We start from the raw sequence: 21,600 nt of genomic DNA, 5'->3' as shown, positions 1-21,600 counted from the left end.
GTGCGTCGCGCCAATGTCCCACTTTGTTGATGCTGGAGCTCCGCTGGGTGAAGCCGGCCGTTTGGATGTACGTCCCCAACTTAACAGCCCTCCAGGGGGCAAATGGGGGAAATCTCCTCCTGGCTGACGAAAAACGTCCCCTCCAGCAGCCGCCGTGAGTGAGGCAAGGACGATCAGGGTGGCGTCCCCAGTTGGAGGTCCTCTCCCCAGGTAAGTCCGGTAGGTGAGCAGTTGCTCATAGGTAGTGAAATTGCAATAGTCTCTTGACAGTAAAGTCAGCTACTTGCGAGTGCAGTGGCAAACAGGAGATGAGAAGTAAAGGTGATTTGAGTCACAGTCCTCAGGGCAAGCTCTGCCGTATGTAGTATTAGAAGAAAGAAAAACGAGGAACTGCAGACTCTATTTCCAAAGTGGTTAGTTTAATGAACAGGCAAGTGAAAGACACAGTCACAGTGTGCAGGGCTGGATCTGACGCGTTTCCCGCATGCTCACATGCGCTTCATCAGAGATCTAGTGGTGTTCACCTGCTATCAGGTTAAATACTGGTGTTAGCCAATAGTGTGTAAGCAAAGCCTAATTGATATTGTGTGAATAAACATAGTGTGCAAGTATTTGGTGCAAAAAAGAAAATCTTGAATGTGAAACTCTCAAAAGGAAAAAGTGTTATTAAGCAGTGATTTGGTAGGCTGTGCATGTAATCAAAAAATTAACGTGGTTGTGTATTTATTATAATTAGGTTAGGAAATGGTGACATATTACTAGGAACTAAATACTAAAGTTTAAATTTCAGTAGTTATGTTGTGCATAAAGATGTAAGCACAACTAAGTTCAACAATCACCACAGTGATGAACAGGATTATACTCTAGGGGTGTAGGAAAAAGAACTATTATCAAAGCTCACATTATACATAGAAAACTTATAATTGGGCACAAAAAATAAGAATAAGAATGAAAATAAGAATAAAAATACAGATTGAAAAGGGTAAAGATAGCAACTCTGTTGTTTGGGAACAAAAGGGCTTTTCTTGCTAATGCCTGATATTTCACACTATCCATGGCCAAGCAGTTGTTGTTATATGTTTTGGATTTATGATAAGTATTTATTTGTTTATTTATTCGTTTATTTATTTGGTTGTCACCTAAATATGCTGGTTGTTAATTACAATTTGATTGGGAATTTGACATGGTGGCTGCATTGCTGGACATGGTAGGTGTGGTAATTCGGGAAATGTGTCAGAAAACCATCAATAAAACAAACAAAAGCTTACATGTTCCTTGTTAGTAATGTGAAACATACGGTCAGCAGTTTATTGTGAATGTCATACACAGCTTGCAAGTTATTTTATCTCACAGCCCTCAAGTAACGCATAAAGCCCTCTGAGATGAATGCTGTGCTTTATTGAGGTGGAATGTACTTATGACATGCAGGTCAGTGTCAAGAGTTTATGTGCAAAGCAATGAGCAATTCCGGAGCAGCATACAGGAACGATTGCTGGAGATTTATGTGTTTATGTTTTGCACCCCTTGGAAACTCTGTTCACTTAATAAGAACACTTTCTTTTAATACGGCATTGCAATGCCTGGTCAGTGTAAGAAAGTGCATGCATTTATTATGTGACAGGAACTTGCAAGGGACACAAACGTTATTATTCTGCAAAGTGACTCTATGTGCTTTATGCTGCTCTGATATAAGTTACATTGCACATCCTCTATGATAGATGTCACAGACCTGGCCATAAGTACATTTCACAGGGTCCTGAAACACTGTACTAAACACCTCTGCAGATGGCTATGTGGGCAACATGTAAGCTCTGAAGGCAGAAGGAGGCTTTGCTGTCACCTACACACACAAATACATACATATACAAACACACACACACACACATATACATACACACAAATACATACATATACAAACACATACATATACACACATACATACATATACAAACACACACACACACACACACACACATATACATACACACAAATACATACACATACAAACACACACACATACACACAAATACTGTACATACATATACATACACACACACACACACATATACATACACACACACACACACATATACATACACACAAATACATAAATATACACATACAAACACACACACACACACAAATACATACATATACAAACACACACACACAAATACACACACACAAATACATACACATACAAACACACACACACAAATACATACATATACAAACACACACACACACACACACACATATACATACACACAAATACATACATATACACACACACACACACACACACACACATATACATACACACAAATACATACATATACATACACACACACACACACACATATACATACACACAAATACATAAATATACAAACACACACACACACACAAATACATACATATACAAACACACACACAAATACACACACACAAATACATACACATACAAACACACACACACAAATACATACATATACAAACACACACACAAATACACACACACAAATACACACACACACACACAAATACAAACACACACACAAATACATACATATACAAACACACACAAATACACACACACAAATACATACACACATACACACACATGCCCTATATTATGTTTAATTAAAAAAAAAAAAAATTACCAATATTTTCAAAGTATATTTATAATTTCATCATAGCTATGCAATGAAATTGAAATATTTGTTATACTTATGTTTTATATACTGCACAGTTAGAAGGTGACCATTCTGCTATTTGTATGGTAATACAAATTATACATCAATGGCTAATATTCGAATCAGGATTATTATAGTCCCATCCCTAATAAATAAATTGTGCATTATTGGACAGGGGTTAATAATAGAATAATGCCAAATACTGTGAAAAATATACTAATATAATGTTAATTTATTTATTATCATTTCAATGGCAATGGATGATAATAGAAGCAGGATAATTGTTGTGACAAATATATAAAATGTGCATTGCTGGTGCACATAACAGAATCAGGCTTATTATTGTGCTGTGTCTCATAAATAAAATGGAATTTTTAGGCTAATGTGTAGTGTGCATTGTAGAATTCTTGTCGTCTTTTCACCCTTTGTCTATGTCCCTACTGTTTCAGTTCACACACTGCTTTCCTATTGTGTAGTGTTGAATCAATTCAATCAACATTTGACAAAGTCTAACTTTGTGTCTGGTTACAAAAATGTCTATTCACCTTAGGCCCTAACATGTCTGGACTTCATAACAATATTGTGTCTCTATACTTATAGGTGATGTTTTATAAATGGGCATGACTGGATTTTGGCTACTGATACAATCAAGCAACTTACTGTCCCTGGTACATAGCAAAAACAGAAAAGCTGAGGGGCGCTTACGTTCCTGGAGTTGGTCTGTAGACAAGTAGAAAGCCGGTTGCTCTGTTGAGCAGGAAGTGAATCCACTGTGGTAGCGTGTCAGTGATTGTCTCCTTCCTGTGTTTGTGATGGGCGCTGCCTGAGAAAGAAAGGGGTGTGTTCTCTAAACACCTCCAGCAGGGAAAAATCTGTGAAAAGAGAGCAGAGACAGGCGCAGCCCAATTCAAGTGTAGTATTCTTTTATTCAATGTAAGAGCACACGTACAAATGGCTACTTACAAAATGCACAAATAAAAACTGCATATAAAGGTATCTTTACATCCAGACTGCATTCTAGTGTGACATCTGCTGTACGGCTGTATGTCACACAAGAATACAGTCTGGATGTAAAGATACCTTTATATGCAGTTTTTATTTGTGCATTTTGTAAGTAGCCATTTGTACGTGTGCTCTTACATTGAATAAAAGAATACTACACTTGAATTGGGCTGCGCCTGTCTCTGCTCTCTTTTCACAAACTTACTGTCCCTGCTGTAATCAATAAAAATGGGCCTTACTGTGAAATAGCTGATATTGCAATGACTACTCACTGTCCCTGCTGTAATAAATAAAATGGGCCTTACTTGGAAATAGCTGATATTGCAATGGCTACTCACTGTCCCTGCTGTAATAAATAAAATGGGCCTTACTTGGAAATAGCTGATATTGCAATGGCTACTTACTGTCCCTGCTGTAATAAATAAAATGGGCCTTACTTGGAAATAGCTGATATTGCAATGGCTACTTACTTTCCCTTCTGTAATAAATAAAATGGGCCTTACTTGGAAATAGCTGATATTGCAATGGCTACCTACTGTCCCTTCTGTAATAAATAATATGGGCCTTACTTGGAAATAGGTGATATTGCAATGGCTTGTTACTGTCCCTTCTTAATTCATAACAACTTTATAATACCAATAGAAGCCACTTGATTACTGTTTACTGTGCAACATAACAATGTATAATAGCATATTATTCTGAGTAAATGCAAAGTAGTAATGAGGAACACCATATGATAGATGCGACGAGCAACCAGCTTACAAGCTTGAATGAGAGTAAAAATAACTCTCTCAGAAAACCCTCTCTTGGCTAGGACTAAGCGTTCAATATTCACGCAGTCAGCCTCAGAGAATCTAGACATGGAGGAGATGATGACATCCCCACTAGATCCGCGAACCATATCCTTCGCGGCCAAGACATAGAAATCAGTAACACTGACGCCTGCTTGATTCAAGCAACTACACAAGGAAGTAGTGGTAACAGCTGGAAAAGATAAATTAGATTGAACCTCCAAGGCACTGCTAATGCATATTTTAGCTCCACCTGAGGATCCCTGTATCTCGACCCATACCTGGGTAGCTTGATATTGAGACGTCATAAGATCTTCCTCTTGCAAATTTCCGCAAACACTCGGGATGGAGAGACCATTCCCCCGGGTGAAAGGATTTTCTGCTGAGGAAATCAGTTTCCCAGTTGTCCACACCCAGGATGTGGATCGCTGACAGCGAACAAACGTGGGTCTCTGCCCACTCCAGAATTCGAGATACTTCCCTTATAGCTATTGAGCTTCTCATTCCTCCCTGATGGTTGATGTAAGCCACCAAAGTTATATTGTCTGATTGGAATCTGATAAACTGGGACGAACCCGGCAGAGGCCAAGCCTTCAGAACATTGCATAATGCCTGAAGATCCAAAATGAGATAAGGAGGGAGTCCATAGGCCCTGTGCTTTCCTGGCACCCCAAACAGCTCCCCATCCTGACAGAATCGCAACCGTAGTCACAATCACCCAGGATGGTTTTCAGACGGACTTCCCTTGGGACAAGTGATCCGGACAAAACCACCAAGAGAGCAATTCTCTCGATTGGTTGTCCAGAGAAATCTGTTGAGACTGATTCAAATGATCGTCATTTCACTGCTTCAGCATGTTCAGTTGCAACAGTCTGAGGTGAAACCTGGCAAGGGAAATGATGTCCATGCTTTTCACCATGAGACCAAACACCTCCATACACCGAGTCACAAATGGCCTTAAGGAGGTCTGGAGGGCAAGACATGTTAAAGCTAGCCTGCAATGTCTCTGGTCTGTTAGAAATATTCTCATGTCTATGGAGTCTATTATAGTACCCGAGAATTCTACCCTGGTACTTGATACAAGAGAACTCTCTCTAGAGTTATCTTCCGTCTATGGGATTGAAGAAGACATAGGAGAGATTCTGAATAATCCACTCTAAAAAAACATTTCTTGGAACCGTAGCTAGACCAAACAGAAATGCAATAAACTGGAAGTGCTGGTCTAGGAACGCAAACCTTAGGAACTGGAAGTGGTCCTTGAGGATTGGTAAATGAAAGGAGCATCATTCAGATCTATCGTGGTCATGAACTCCCCTTCTCGAATGAGGGGAAGAATGGATCTTATTGTCTCCATCTTGAACGAGGAGACATTTAAAAAACTAGCTTAAAGGACCACTGTAAGTTAAATATATTTTTTTAACCTTTATAAACATATTTGTCATAGGATGTCTTTATGAATGTCCTACCTGATCCCTGCAATCCTATTTCTAAAACATTTATGCTTTCCTAGCCAATCCGGTGTGCAAACTACAGTTTGAAGATGGCTGCCGAATTGCGAGATTGCGCAACGTCATCCACAACGTCACTCCCTTCCAGACCTGCTCCGACACAGAGCGTTATTCCCTATGATGTGCTGGAAATTACAGCGTCATTAAGACACAATGCGTAAATGCTATTTGGCCCATTTTTGTGCGCATACGATTGTGTACAAATTAGTATTAGAACAACAAGCAAAAGGGGTTAAAACGATTGGTTGATTGTTATTCCTGTAGGGGCTAAAATAGTGGGCTGGATTAGATGACGTTAGACGAAAAATTTAAAACGGATTTACAAGTTAATGAGGCTTCGTTTTGAAAGAGTTTGAGGTTGGTAATTTTAATTTCATAAATGCAATTTAAAATGTGTTTTAATCAAACAAAAAATGGTAAAAGTTTGTAATCCTTTAAGCACTTTAGGTCCAGAATCGGACGGAAAGTTCCCTCCTTTGGGACCACGAAAAGATTTTAATAGTATCCAAAACCTCTGACTACGATAGGCACCGGGACAATAACTCCTAGGATGACACATTCCATACACACCCCAGAACGGCTTCCCTCCTTTTTGGTCAGGAAGAGGAGGAATCTGCCCTTGGGTGGCTGAGACTTGAAACCTATCTTGTAACCCTATGCTATGACCTCCAGGGCCCATAGATCCTGCACGTCCCTGAACCAAGCGAGTGAAAAGAGCGACAGTCTGCCCCTACACGATCCATAAGAGGACCGGGGACTGCTCATTGATGCCGACAGACTCAGTGGGCTTCTTTCTCTGCTTGGATTTTTTCCAGGACTGTGCTGGCATCCAAGAGCTCTTGGTTTGCTCTGGCTTAGCGGAGGACTGCTGACATGGGCTTTATTAGAACAAAAATTTCCCTTAGACTAGTTCATATTCTCTTGCGGTAGGAGGGCACCCTTGCCTGTGACCGTGGTGATAAGGTAGTCCAGCCTGGACCAAACAAAATCATTCCCTTAAAGGGGAGGGAAGGAAGTCTAGACTTAGAAGTCATATCCGCAGACCATGACTTAAGCCAGAGCCCAACGGGCCTGAACAGAAAAAACAAAAGCCTTAGCATTCAGGCGAATAATCTGCCTAATAGCATCACAAATAAAAGAATTAGCAACCCTCAAGGCCGTAAATCTTTCCTGAGTAACGCCGAGGTGACCCTCCACCCCGATCAAATCTTATAAGGAGTCACACCAGAAGGTAGTTTCTCCAGCAACCGCAGCAACAGCCGCCAGTTGAAACAAATATCCTGTATGTTGAAACATCTTTCTTAACAGAGTTTCCATCTTTTTTCCATGGGCTCTTTAAACGAAGAGCTTTCCTCAAGCAGGGTAGTAGTATCTTTAGCAAGAGTAAAGATAGCACCATCCCTTTTAGGAACGGACCTCACAACTCCATTGAGAGTCCAGGACCGCAACAATTTGTTAAAGGGAGAAGAGGGGAAAAAGGCATCCAATCCTGTCCCATTCATTCTTAATAATGTTCGCCATCTAACAGGAGAAGGGAAGGATAAGGTACCACCCTGTCCTCAAACTCTATCCAATTTAGGAACCAAAGGTTCATCAGGCAATTTGGCCTCTGGGACATCTGAATTCACCTAAAATGTCCTTTAGAAGAGAGCGCAAATTCCTAAAACTAAAGTCTAGTTCCTCCGCAGCAGGAGGTTTAGAGGCAGCAGACTCCGACCCAGAATGTTCATACTCTGAAGTCTCAGAAAGAACTTAATCCTTGGATAACCCTATCAGTTAAATCCAATAAATTATCCGATGTACTCTGGGGAGGAAAGTACATGTGTAGAGAGATAATAATGTAGGGTACGCACCTCACTGGACGACAACTACTCAGAGGTGGACAGCTCAGTGGTATCAAACATGTTTTATATTATCACGGCATATGGAACATAATTGAGAAGGCGGACCTAAGGCCTCCTCACAATATAAACAGGAATTACTCTTTAGGAATAGAGGGAGTATCTTCTAAAGTAACAGAATCCTCCATCGCTAGTGCAATAACCGGAGAACTATAGAAATAAAACAATCTTATTTTATTCAAAAAACGGCACCTTTATACCCCAATGGCTGGGGCACTCATCACCTATGAAACAGACTCTAGTGAAGCACTCTCTCCGTCGCCACACGGTCAGGAATACAGAAATGGAGAACAAAAACGTGACCACGCCCAGTCACAAGGCGCACAGTGCAGTCCAAGAAAAAGCGTGCAAGTCCATAAAGACGGCGCAGCCTGCAAAAAAGGTCAGTATGTTCCGAAAAAGCCAAGAGCCCAAGTATCACTACACATTAGCAGACAGAATCACATAACAAACATGATTAAAGTCCCCCCCCCCCGTTCAACAACCCCCCTCAGGAGATATTAACCCTTGATTCCAAAAATAAAAAGGAGTCCCACTGAGACCCTGTCTTCATTACATTTTCATATTGAATGTAAAATTAAACAATCTTACCAGAATCTATGCTATGGAACAGGAACACGGCCCTTCAAGTGTGACAGATAGTAGCGTCGCTTCTGACATGGACTTGAGAGAAAAAAGCAGGCAGTGAAACTCGTCAACGCTGATTGCAAATAGAGTTGTTAATATGAGTCGGGATGGTTTCACAGAAAGACTCTTCCTGCATCTCCGGACTCTAACTTTCATCCATGCTCTCACTGAGAGGCTGACAGGACTACTTAAATCTCCAGTCCCATTCCGAAGAGTACTACCCACCATAAGAGACTAAACCAAAATATTCCGACACTTCTCTGCCAACCTCCTGTGATGAGAGGCAAAGAATGACTAGGGGATGAGGGAAGTGGGGGGAGGTATTTAAGCCTTTGGCTGGGGTGTCTTTGCCTCCTCCTGGTGGCCAGGTTCTGAATTCCCAAAATTAATGAATGCAGCTGTGGACTCTCCCCGTTTATGAAGAAAATCTACTGCTTTTATGAAATTCAGAGTAGGTGTTCTTGTATTGTCTTGTTATTATGTACTTGTTAATTGTGCAATTCTACTGTATTTATTGTTCTTTTAAAGCACATCTCACAACAGTGACCCAACATATGCTTACCGAAACCCACATGGACAATCTGTCAGCCCTACACCCACAAAAAAACAAAAATAAAGCAAATGGCCCTGTAGGTGATTTGTCACATGATTCCTCAGATCAGACCCCTCCCACCGCAATCTCATAAACATGTTAGTCCTCAGATCAAACACCTGTACTGCAACACTCCTGTCACACTAGAAAGTATCTTCCTAGGTCAGCTGATCAAAACTGGTCTTCATTTTCTTATCCATGGAATCATGAAATGAACTAGAACCAGTCATATCAAACAGAATTTTCCTCTTTAATCATGTAATGGTGGTATCAAGTATAGGGAGATGATCCACACTAGCATAAATAAAATGTAGGATTTTATATCAATGACCAATTTATAAGGAATTTGCAAATGTTAATATGCTTTTTACCATTTAGTGTGAAACATCTCCATCAGTGCCAGAGAAATCAGGAAACCCAGGTATTTTCCTAATTGACGACTAATCAGCAGTGACCAATGTAATATGATCAGTCTCATGAATAAGGGTGCATGCCGCATTGTTAAAATGCAGAAACAAAGATAGGGAAAAGGAAATAAGTTCTTTAAAAATGCCAATCTCCAGGATCAAACTCAATTAATAATGGAGGTAACTAAGATTCTTGCATTCAGATAGAACATATGAATCCGGCTTAACATAACTTATCAGGAGGAGGTTGAACATGGTGATCAATAGAGTTATTAATGGAACTACAGAAACACCTGTCTCTCCAGGTCTCTCTAGTGCATAAAGAACATATGGAATCAGCATCTTTAGTAGTTAAGGCACTTGGATTTCTAAGAGTTGTAATGAGTAAGATACACAATTAACACTTTTCAAATATCTATCCAATAATAAATATTGTGTGATAAATGTGGCTAAGAATGGCGGTATTAAATAAAAAAAATACAATCCAGGTTTCATATAAACAGTAAGCAGGCAACTCCAGTTACTAGAAGTAACACAAAAAAAGTGTTCAGATATTTGCACCAGTTAATAAATAAAAAAATATTGGCTAGATTACGAGTTTTTGCGGTAATAGGGGTGCGATAATAACTTGCACGTTATTGCACCGCTCCTTTTTTTTTACGCTGCTATTACAAGTTTGTAAAAAGCATGCGTTAGCTGGAGAAATGGCATCGTTAAGCTCCATTGCGTAAATTACCGCACTCCAATACCAGCGCTGCTTATATCAGCGGTAAGCTGGTTGTAAGTGCTTGTGCACGATTTCCCCATAGGCATCAATGGGGAGTGCCGGCTGAAAAAAACCTCACACCTGCAAAAAAGCAGCGTTAAGGTCCGTAACGCAGCCCCATTGATTCCTATGGGGAAACAAAATGTATGTTTACACCTAACACCCTAACATGAACCCCAAGTCTAAACACCCCTAATCTTACAATTATTAACCCCTAATCTGCTGCCCCGATATCGCTGACACCTACATTATAATCATTAACCCCTAATCTGCCACCCCCAATGTCGCTGCCACTATACTACATTTATTAACCCCTAAACCTAAGTCTAATCCTAACACCCCCTAACTTAAATATAATTTAAATAAACCTAAATAAATATTACTATTATTACCTAAATAATTCCTATTTAAAACTAAATACTTACCTATTAGCCCTATCAAAATAAAAAAAATCCTAGCCTAAACTAATCTACCAATAGCCCCAAAGAAACCAGCTCTTTTACCTGAAAGAAAAAAAAAAAAAAAAAAATACAAACCACCCCCCCCCCCCAACAGTAAAACCCACCACCCAAAAAAAAAAACTAACTAAAAAAACCTAAGCTCCCCATTGCCCTGAAAAGGGCATTTGGATGGGCATTCAGCTCTTTTGCAGCCCAAACCCTACTCTAAAAATAAAACCCACCCAATACACCCTTAAAAAAAATACTAACCCCCTGAAGATCGACTTACAGTTCTGGAGACTGGACATCCATCCTCAAGGAAGTGGCAGAAGTCTTCATCCAACCGGGCTGAAGTCCTCAACGAAGCCGGGAGAGTCTTCATCCAAGCTGGGAAAAGTGGTCCTTCAGACTGGCAGAAGTCTTCATCCAGACGGCATCTTCCATCTTAATCCATCCGACGCAGAGTTGGTCCATCTTCGAGACATCCGACGCGGAGCATCCTCTTCATCTGACGACTAACAGAAGAATGAAGGCTCCTTTAAATGATGTCATCCAAGATGGCGTCCCTTGAATTCCTATCAGCCAATAGGATTGAGCTTGCATTCTATTGGCTGTTCCAATCAGCCAATAGAATGCAAGCTCAATCCTACTGGCTGATCCAATCCGCCAATATGATTTTTTCACCTTAAATTCCGATTGGCTGATAGAATTCTATCAGCCAATCGGAATTCAAGGGACACCATCCTGGATGACGTCATTTAAAGGAACCTTCATTCTTCTGTTAGTCGTCGGATGAAGAGGATGCTCCGCGTCGGATGGATGAAGATAGAAGATGCCGTCTGGATGAAGACTTCTGCCCGTCTGGAGGACCACTTCTCCCGGCTTGGATGAAGACTTCTGCCGCTTCCTTAAGGATGGATGTCCAGTCTCCAGAACTGTAACTCGATCTTCAGGGGGTTAGTGTTAGTTTTGTTTTTTTAATGGTGTATTGGGTGGGTTTTATTTTTAGAGTAGGGTTTGGGCGGAAAAAGAGCTGAATGCCCTTTTAAGGGCAATGCCCATCCAAATGCCCTTTTCAGGGCAATGGGGAGCTTAGGTTTTTTTAGTTAGTTTTTCTTGGGGGGGGGGGGGTTTGGTTGTGTGGGTGGTCGGTTTTACTGTTGGGGGTGTTTGCATTTTTTTTACAGGTAAAAGAGCTGATTTCTTTGGGGAAATGCCCCGCAAAAGGCCCTTTTAAGGGCTATTGGTAGTTTAGTTTAGGCTAAGGGTTTTTATTTTTAATTTTGGGGGTCTTTTTTTATTTTGATAGGGCTATTAGTTTAGGTGTAATTAGTTTAAATATCTTGTAATTTATTTATTTTTTCTGTAATTTAGTGGGGGTTTTTTTTGTATTTTAGCTAATTGTATTTAATTTAGATAATTGTATTTAATTTATAGGTAATTTATTTAATTGTATTGTAAGGTTAGGTGTTCGTGTAGAAAAGGTTAGGTTTTATTTTACAGGTAAATTTGTATTTATTTTAGCTAGGTAGTTATTAAATAGTTAATAAATATTTAATAACTATTCTACCTAGTTCAAACAAATACAAACTTGACTGTAAAATAAAAATAAACCCTAAGCTAGCTACAATGTAACTATTAGTTATATTGTAGCTAGCTTAGGGTTTATTTTACAGGTAAGTATTAAGTTTTAAATAGGTTATTTATATAATAATTGTAAGGTTTATTTAGATTTATTTTAATTATATTTGTTAGGGGGTGTTAGGGTTAGACTTAGGTTTAGGGGTTAATAAATTTAGTATAGAGGTAGCGACGTTGGGGCGGCAGATTAGGGGTTAATAAATGTAGGTAGGTGGCGGAGATGTTAGGGACAGCAGATTAGGGGTTAATAATATTTAAATAGTGTTTGTGATGCGAGAGTGCTGCGGTTTAGGGGTTAATACGTTTATTCTAGTGGCAGTGATGTCCGGATCGGCAGATTAGGGGTTAATATTTTTATTTCAGTGTTTTGATGCGGGAGGGCCTTGGTTTAGTGGTTAATAGGTAGTTTATGGGTGTTAGTGTACTTTTTAACCCTTTAGTTATTTTTTATGTTACAGCTTTGAAGCGCAAAACTCATAACTACTGCTTTTAGAATGCGTTACGGATCTTGGCGGTAAGGGCTGTACCGCTCACTTTTTGGCTTTCCAAAACAAGCTTGTAATACCGGCGCTATGGAAATCCCATGGAAAAGATCCTTACGGAAATTGCGTAAGCTGATGTGTGGTATTTTCAGGTATGGCCAAAAAAGTGAGCGGTACAGCCTTTTTGCCAAGGCTTGTAATAGCAGCGGGCGTTAAAAAGCAGCGTTATGATCGCAAAAACTCGTAATCTAGCCATAAATATGTTACCACATAACAGTCCTAACTGTCCATTTTATTATGAGAGAGGAACAAAAAAGAATACCATCAGGTATCAGGAGAGGTTCTTTATTTCTGTCCATCCTTCTTAAAAGGCAACAACTCTTTGTTGGTGAGTGCTATTAGGGTGAGCCAAGATATTTGGTCCACAGCAGATCAATTTACTAAACAAGAAAAGTTACTTTATGGTAAACTATCACTGTAGGAATTTACTACTCACCTTTGGTAATTGGAAAACTGCTCACATACGGCTCCTCTCTATGCTCAATCTTTGTAACAAGTAAAGGTTTCATATGAACATATCCTGTATGGACAGAAATAACAGGTTATGTGAGATAGAAATCACTATACGGAGCAAAAAATAATCAGTAAAAAGAATTTTCACACGTCCTGCTGCTGACATTTATTTTAACCGCAAATAACTTTTGAGTAAAAGAAATAATTTATAGAAAAAAAAATACATTTGCAATTTTTGCTTCCCACACCTATTATGAAGAGCCTATGACTGGGCACTCACTGTGTATTATGACATCACACACAGTACACAAACAGAAAGAGAAGCAGTCTGCCAGGAACAAACAACAGCTCAGTGGTTTGTTCTATGGCCCAGTTACCACCTGAGTGTAGCTTCTTTTAGCCCAAATTGTGCTTTTCACAGAGAAAAAAGTTCCTGATGTACATCAGTCTGATCCAGCCTAACAAGGTCAGTCCAGCCCTGAAATACCAGGCAGTTCTCCTCTGAATAAGGGAAATGGCAACCCCAGATGATTGTTTTAGCTTCCTTTGAGCCTCATCAATGAGGTGCAGCCATATCCCTTTAAGAACATTGAGCAAGGAGTCCATGTCTCGTTTCTCCCATCGCCCTTAGTAAGACATTGCCTAGGGTCATAATACTAATAAATACAGAACGAGAAGCATCTGCCACACACATGCATGACAGGATCACTATGGGCCAGTAGCACAGTGTGATGTATAAATGGTTATGGGACCTCAGCTAGATGAACAAGCAGGGAGCAGTGCAAGGGAAGGTTACACAGGGCTGTGTATCTAATGAATAATTTTATTAAGCAACAAATCCCTGTTATAACCAACTCACAGATTTTATAGATAACAAACATAAACAGGGGCGTCACATGACCAAGTACAGTAGGATCTGTACTATTAGATGATATCACATAAATTAATGCACTCACATGCAATGTTGCACCAAAAGGTGCAAATCAGACAGGCTGGATTCTTACAGTCATCTAGCAGACTGGTCTACTGCAAAACACCAATAACGTTGTCAGTAATCCCCCAGTAGACTTATGTGTCAGGGGAACGATGAGTATACAGCAAGTTTTAAAATCAAAACTACATTTATTGAAAACAATGAGGTAAAAAAAAAAAATTGCTATACACTCATCGTTCCCCTTTTCCAGCACACAAGTCTGCTGGGGGATTGCTGACAATGCTACTGGTGTTTTACAGGAGACAATTCTGCTAGATGACTGTAAACATTACATGTGAGTGCATTAAAGGGACAGTAAACACAAAAATAGTTTTAACATTTATCCAAAAAGTTGCCGTAGATCGTTTTTTCCAAATATATGCCAGTTTTGAATGATAATCTGTTTTCAAGTTAAATCACTTACTTTTCACCCGGCTGCAGTTTAAAATATCTGTGTAGCTCCGCCCCTTTTTCATCATCCGTGATATCATTAAAATCCTGTGTTTCCTGTGATAGTTCTAAGTTACTCGTAAACGTTTTTTCGTGCATGCGCCTATTGTATTCGGGACACTACTCACTGGCACTGTAATATGTCATATTCCCCACACAGTACACTTGGACAGCATCTCTTTTTTTCCTTGTTGTTATTTTTTTTTTTTTTAAATAAAATGTGAAGAACATTATCAAGGGGAGTTGTGAATTACCAGCACTGAATCCATTGGCTGCGCATTGCATTTGTATGCAGTGATAGAGGTGGCTCCTGCAGCTAAACTTAGTATAGAATGCGGGTATAGCCTGGGGAGAAGTCCTGTAGCATCCCGGTGGGTAATAGCAGCTGCAGGACCAGCAACAATTCCCCCGTGAAGAAGAGCAGCGGGGCCAAGTTGTGCAGCAGCAAGCAGCCGGGTAAGCTGGTGCTGAGAGGTATAGCCTTCCAGGAACAGCCGTGTATACTGGACCACCATTTGCTTTACAAGTCCCGGACCGCAGCCTCCAGCTCTAAATGACATCACAGTAGCCCGAAGCACCAAAAATGTAGACACGGTGCTTTGGCTTCTTGTCCAAACTTCCCTGCTTAGAGCAGGAGGCTGCGGTCCGGTACTTGTAAAGTGAATGGTGGTCCAGCATACTCGGATGTTCCTGGAAGGCTTTACTGCTCAGCACCAGCTTGCCCGGCTGCTGCACAACTTGGTCCCGCTGCTCTTCTTCATGGGGGAATTGTTGCTGGTGCTGCAGCTGCTATTACCCACCGGGATGCTACAGGACTTCTCCCCAGGCTATACCCACATTCTATAATAAGTTTAGCTGCAGGAGCCACCTCTATCACTGCATACAAATGCAATGCGCAGCCAATGGATTCAGTGCTGGTAATTCACAACTCCCCTAGATAATGTTCTTAGCATTTTATTTAAAGAAAAAAATAATAAGGAAAAAAAGATGCTGTCCAAGTGTACTGTGTGGGGAATATGACATATTACAGTACCAGTGAGTAGTGGCCGAATACAATAGGCGCATTGCGCATGCACGAAAAACGGTTAAGAGTAACTTAGAACTATTACAGGTAACACAGGATTTTAATGATGTCACGGAAAATGAAAAATGGGCGGAGCTACAGACATTTTAAAACGCAGCAGGGTGAAAAGTAAGTGATTTAACTTGAAAACGGATCATCGTTAAACACTGGCATATATTTGGAAAAAATGATCTAGGGCAACTTTATGGATAAATTTTAAAAATATTTTTGTGTTGACTGTCCCTTTAATTTATGTTATATCATCTAATAGTACAGATCCTACTGTACTTGGCCATGTGATGCCCCTGTTTATGTTTGTTATATACAGATTACTGATTTTGGGAGATGAACCTTATCCCACTACAGTGAGCAGCCTGGGCCTGGACTCATCTTCAAACTTATAAGACTCTGCACATTTTATACTCAGCTCACTGACGCATTAGACATTGTTTGCTATCGCTATTGGGACGGTTTGCTTTTGTAACCATAAGCTTATTTCTTGCTTTCTTCTTATGAGGGCGCCCTATAATTTTGTTGTTTGTACCCAGATTGTATGCCTGTTTAACACAAGCCCAGCTTATGTGTCCCTTATATGTGTTTTCCTCTTTGCCCCATTCCCTGTAGAGTTATATAAATTATTACCTAGAGACCTGAGGGTCAGGTAATTCTCCATCATCACATCCTTATAAAGCTCTTTTTGTTCTTCAGCTAAACAGCCCCACTCCTCCTCTGAGAAATAAACTGCAACTTCATCAAACTCCATTTGTTCCTTAAAATAAAAAAAATCTCAAACCATAAAAACAGGATTTATATTGTAAAGTATAAACCACACAGACTGTGTCAATGACCAAATCCAGAGATTGTCTGATGACCCTGGGGTATTGCTGTGTGTGTTGTATAAAGGTCGCTCAGCACCAGACGATCACCCATATACGCATAAGGCAATTTCAGTGGTGAAACAGTCAATAGATAACAATCTGAAGAATCACAGACAAGAACCAGGAGAAATGTTTGGGGATATCAGAAATGTAGAAGATCAGATACAGGAAACTGGAGAGACAGGAATTTAAATAATGATATAAACAGAAGAGGACAGATGGGAGAAGCAATTAGGCCAACTTAAGTTATTGGGATCTCAAGGAACAAAACAGGAGAGCGAGAGAAGAAATTGAGTTTCTAAAGAAACAGCTGACAGAGCTGGAGTGCTCAACTTAAAGGGACACTGAACCCAATTTTTTTCTTTCCTGATTCACATAGAGCATGCAATTTTAAGTAACTTTCTAATATACTCCTATTATCAAGTTTTCTTTCTATCTGTATTTGAAAAAGAAGGCATCTAAGCTAAGGAGCCAGCAATTTTTGGGTTCCAAACCATAGACAGGACTTGTTTATTGGTGCTGTCCAATCAGCAAGGACAACCCAGGTTGTTCACCAAAAATGGGCCGGCATCTAAACTGACATTCTTGCTTTTCAAATAAACATACCAAGAGAATGGAGACAAATTGATAAAAGGAGTAAATTAGAAATTTGCATGCTCTATCTGAATCACAAAAGAAAGGGACATTGAACCCAAATTTTTCTTTTGCGATTCAGATAGAGCATGCAATTTTAAGCAACTTTCTAGTTAACTCCTATTATCAATTTTTCCTCGTTCTCTTGCTATCTTTATTTGAAAAAGAAGGCATCTAAGCTTTTTATTTGGTTCAGAAACTCTGGACAGCACTTTATTGGTGGAATCATTTTACCACCAATCAGCAAGAACAATCCAGGTTGTTCAGCATAAATGGGCCGACTTCAAAACTTACATTCTTGCATTTCAAATAAAGATACCAAGAGAATGAAGAAAATTTGATAATAGGAGTAAATTAGAAAGTTGCTTAAAATTGCATGCTCTATCTGAATCACGAAAGAAAAAATTTGGGTTCAGTGTCCCTTTAAGCATGTTTGTTTGCACTGCATTTTTATTATGTGATATGTAATTTTAGTTTTAAATTCAATTAATATTTTTAAGGCGTTTCAAAATTAAGTTTTAAATAAGCCAATATTTAAAAAACATAGTAATGATTCAGATAGAGCATGCAATTTTAAGCAAATTTCTCATTTACTCCTATTATCAATTTTTCTTCATTCTCTTGATAATGTTTTTTTAAAAGCAGGAATGTAAAGCTTAGGAGCCGGCCCATTTTTGGTTCAGAACCTGGGTTTCAATTGCTTATTGATGGCTAAATATAGCCACCAAGAAGCAGGAACTATCTAGGACGCTGAACCTAAAATGGGACTGCTCCTAAGCTTCACATTCCTTCTTTTTAAATGGTTAAGTGGTTTTTACCATAGACTAAAAATATATTTAATATTTCATTTAAAATTCCAGATACATTAATAACCACACACACAACAGCAGATAAGTGACAATATGACCTATCATCCTCACCTCCCCAGTCAGCATGTACAGTAGATCTCTGAGGTTTGGTTCTTCTCAGTCGTCTTCTTGTTGGTCACACGTGAATTAGCACCAATGCTCCAATAACTGGTTTTGATCCTTAATGACACTGAACAACAGGTATTCACCTTGTCAATGAGAGTAACACTGACCTATAACTAGAGGAGGGTGTAAATGTCACATATTAATGTACAGATCTGTTTCTACATCACTCAAACCTTACTTATGTCTCAATAATTCAGGAAAACTGCAGAATGTGTGACGTACATGTTTAATTTCCTTTTTAATTACATTTCTGTAGATTCTTTAAGACTCGAAAATCCTCTCTGCTCTCTCTAACGTATATTGTTTAAACTTTATTACAAGAATCTGATCCCTGTTACGCCCAATGCATTATCACAGTATTAACTGACACCTAGATTACAAGTTGTGCGTTTGTCTTTTTACGCTGAAAAAAATGGTAATTTCAGCGTTAATACAGCAACACAGCCATAATGAGTCTTGTTGGTATAAGTGTACCGCAAGCCTTTTAGCCTGTAACGCAATGTCAGTACCGCACTCTTAAAAATTAAGTTTTTTAATGGGATTCCCATAGCACTGCCATTACGAGTTTTGCGTTCTGGCTAAAAAAACGGCGTTACAGCCTAAAACGTCAAGATTCATAACGCCATCTAAAAGCAGTAGTAATGAGTTTTACGCTACAAAACCGTTACATAAAACTCATAACTAAACTGTTACAAAGTACACTAAACACCCATAAACTACCTATTAACCCCTAAACCAAGGCTCTCCCGCATCGCAAACACTATATTAAATATATTAACCCCATATCTGCCGCTCCCGATATCGCCGCCACTTTAAAAAAAATATTAACCCCTCTTCTGCCTCTCCCCGACATCATCACCACTATAATAAACTTATTAACCCCTAAACCGCCGCCCTCCCGCATCGCAAACACTTTATAAATATAATTAACCCCTAATCTGCCGTCTGCCCATATCGCCCCCCGCTATACTAAGGTTATTAAGCCCTACAACGCCGCCGCTGCCACTGTAATAAACCTATTAACCCCTAAACCGCAAGTCCCCACAACAAAATATACTAATTTAAAATATTAACCCCTAAACCGAAAGCCCCCCACATCGCAATAAACTAATTTAAACTATTAACCCCTAAACCTAACGCCTCCCTAACTTTATATTAAAATTACAATGTCCCTATCTTAAAATTAAAAAAAAACTAAGTTTAAACTAATATAACTATTAAACTATCTACCAATTAAATAAAAATAAACTACACTTAAAAAATCCTAACACTACTCTAAAAATTACAAAGTATCTAATTACAAAAAAAATAAAAATACTAAATTACAAAAAATAGCAACCGCCTAATTCTCTCACACTCCAACAAAATATGTGTAACTAGAGAATGTTAATTTACTAAGATATGTACATAGGTTTATATTTTCAGCGAAATACCAGGGACAACTACCCCTAAATTGTTGAAGTAATTGTAAGAGTATCATTCTGACACTTGACACACATTGCTTCTTCTCGTCTTCACTGTGAAGACAACTAACCCCTTCCCCCACTAACTCTCTACATCTCTTCCTACCCACCCCTTCAGACCTGCTACTTCACATTACCTTCTTTAACTCTTTCTACCCCATTTCACTTTTTTTTTTTTTCCTCTTTCTCTCTCACTTCCTCTCCCTCCCCCTCCCTATCTCTCCCTCTCCTGCTCCATCCTACCCCCTCATCTCATTGGCACCAGACCCCCTCATACCACGGACAATCACCTAAACAACATGACGCAAAGACTGAGAAGGGGCAGCCCTCGACTAGTAGAACTTGTCACTATTAATGTAAAGGGAATGAACAGCCCCTCCAAACGCTCCATAATTATCAGGGACATGCATAGAATGGGCGCAGACATAGTATTCGTGCAGGAGACGCACTTCTCAGCGAATAAGGAACCACATTGGAACTCACACCGCTATCCCAACCCAATCTTTGCCTCGGGACCTCACAAAAAGAACGGGGTGGGTATACTTTTCAGCGCTAACACACCGTTCCAGGGTATCCAAACATACAAAGATCCGGACGGCAGATATCTAGTAGTTACAGGACTGCTGCACCATAGACCCATCACCCTAGCAAATGTTTATTGTCCAAACCACTCCCAGCACCTCTTTTTGCCAGGGGTCATCCGCAAGATCCTGGAGATAAAGGTGGGCACCCTATATGTAGGAGGTGACTTTAATGCATCCCTTGTCCCACTGGTGGACACATCTGATGGCCTCTCTAGCGTCCCGCATAAGACTCTGAAGCGCATTATCACTTCCTTAACAGACTTAGGCGTACACGACGTGTGGAGGGCACACCATCCCACAGCCAGGAACTACACTTTTTACTCACACCCACACAGAAAGTATACAAGAATAGACTACCTGTTCACGGACTCGATAGGCCTCACTATCACGAAAAGTAGCAACATCCACTCAATCACCTGGTCGGACCATGCACCAGTTGGGTGCTCCATTCTATGGCCCACTGTCCCAATAACGCCCTATATATGGAAACTAGACGACACTCTGCTAGATGATCCGCTGTTCAGTGCGGATCTAAACAGAGCCATCACCGAATACTTTCATCTTAACGCAGACGATCACATATCTGACACAACAATTTGGGAGGCACACAAATGCACTGTCAGAGGCATACTCATCAGTAGGGGAGCAAGACTCAAAAAAGCAAGACAGGAGAGGTATCACACCCTTCTAACACAAGTAGAGCAGGCAGAACACAATCACAAAGATCAGCCAACAGATGACACACTCACGAAAACGCTGACCATAGCTAGAGAGGGACTAGTTAAATTCTTACAGGAAGAATATCAAAAGCAAGCACTAAAATTAAGACAAATATACTATGAGCAAGGAGACAAAGCTGGGAAACTATTAGCAAGGGCGCTAGCTCGCAAAAAACTCAAGTCCCACGTCCACCAAATGACAGATGAGAAATGGAACATTAAAACAGATGCTAACTCAATAGCGGACACCTTTAGGGAATATTATCAGTCGCTGTATAACATACAACCAGCAGACAACGAAGCTGAAAATCAGGGAGGGAGGGCACAAGAGGAGGAGAAAATTATAGAATATCTTGATAAAGTTGAACTCCACAAAATCACAGTGGACGACAAAGAAGCTTTGGATTCCCCTGTCTCTGTTACGGAGATTAAACAAGCAATAAGAGATTTACCCACAGGGAAAAGCCCTGGCCCAGATGGCTTCGGCCTCAAATATT

General features: G+C 39.9%; 1 protein-coding gene across 2 annotated transcripts in view; it reads right to left on the bottom strand.

The window, feature by feature from the left end:
- Window positions 1–21,600, bottom strand: part of LOC128657020 (gastrula zinc finger protein XlCGF26.1) — a 102,609-nt gene that overhangs the window by 67,268 nt on the left and 13,741 nt on the right. Inside the window, exons 2-4 of one of the 2 annotated variants that reach the window (XM_053711246.1) lie at window positions 18,284–18,450; window positions 16,495–16,621; window positions 13,350–13,433 (exon numbers count right to left, since the gene is read on the bottom strand). In XM_053711246.1, the coding sequence (XP_053567221.1) occupies window positions 13,350–13,433; window positions 16,495–16,621; window positions 18,284–18,298 (226 nt within the window). In that variant the 5' untranslated portion in view covers window positions 18,299–18,450. The remainder of the gene's footprint in view (window positions 1–13,349; window positions 13,434–16,494; window positions 16,622–18,283; window positions 18,451–21,600) is intronic. The other variant, XM_053711247.1, reaches the window with a different exon arrangement.

This window comes from Bombina bombina, chromosome 4 (genome assembly GCF_027579735.1).
Source record: "Bombina bombina isolate aBomBom1 chromosome 4, aBomBom1.pri, whole genome shotgun sequence".
NCBI classification, from domain to species: Eukaryota; Metazoa; Chordata; class Amphibia; order Anura; family Bombinatoridae; genus Bombina; species Bombina bombina.
The sequence above is the reverse complement of the archived record's forward strand: the minus strand, read 5'-3'. Positions and strand labels throughout refer to the sequence as shown.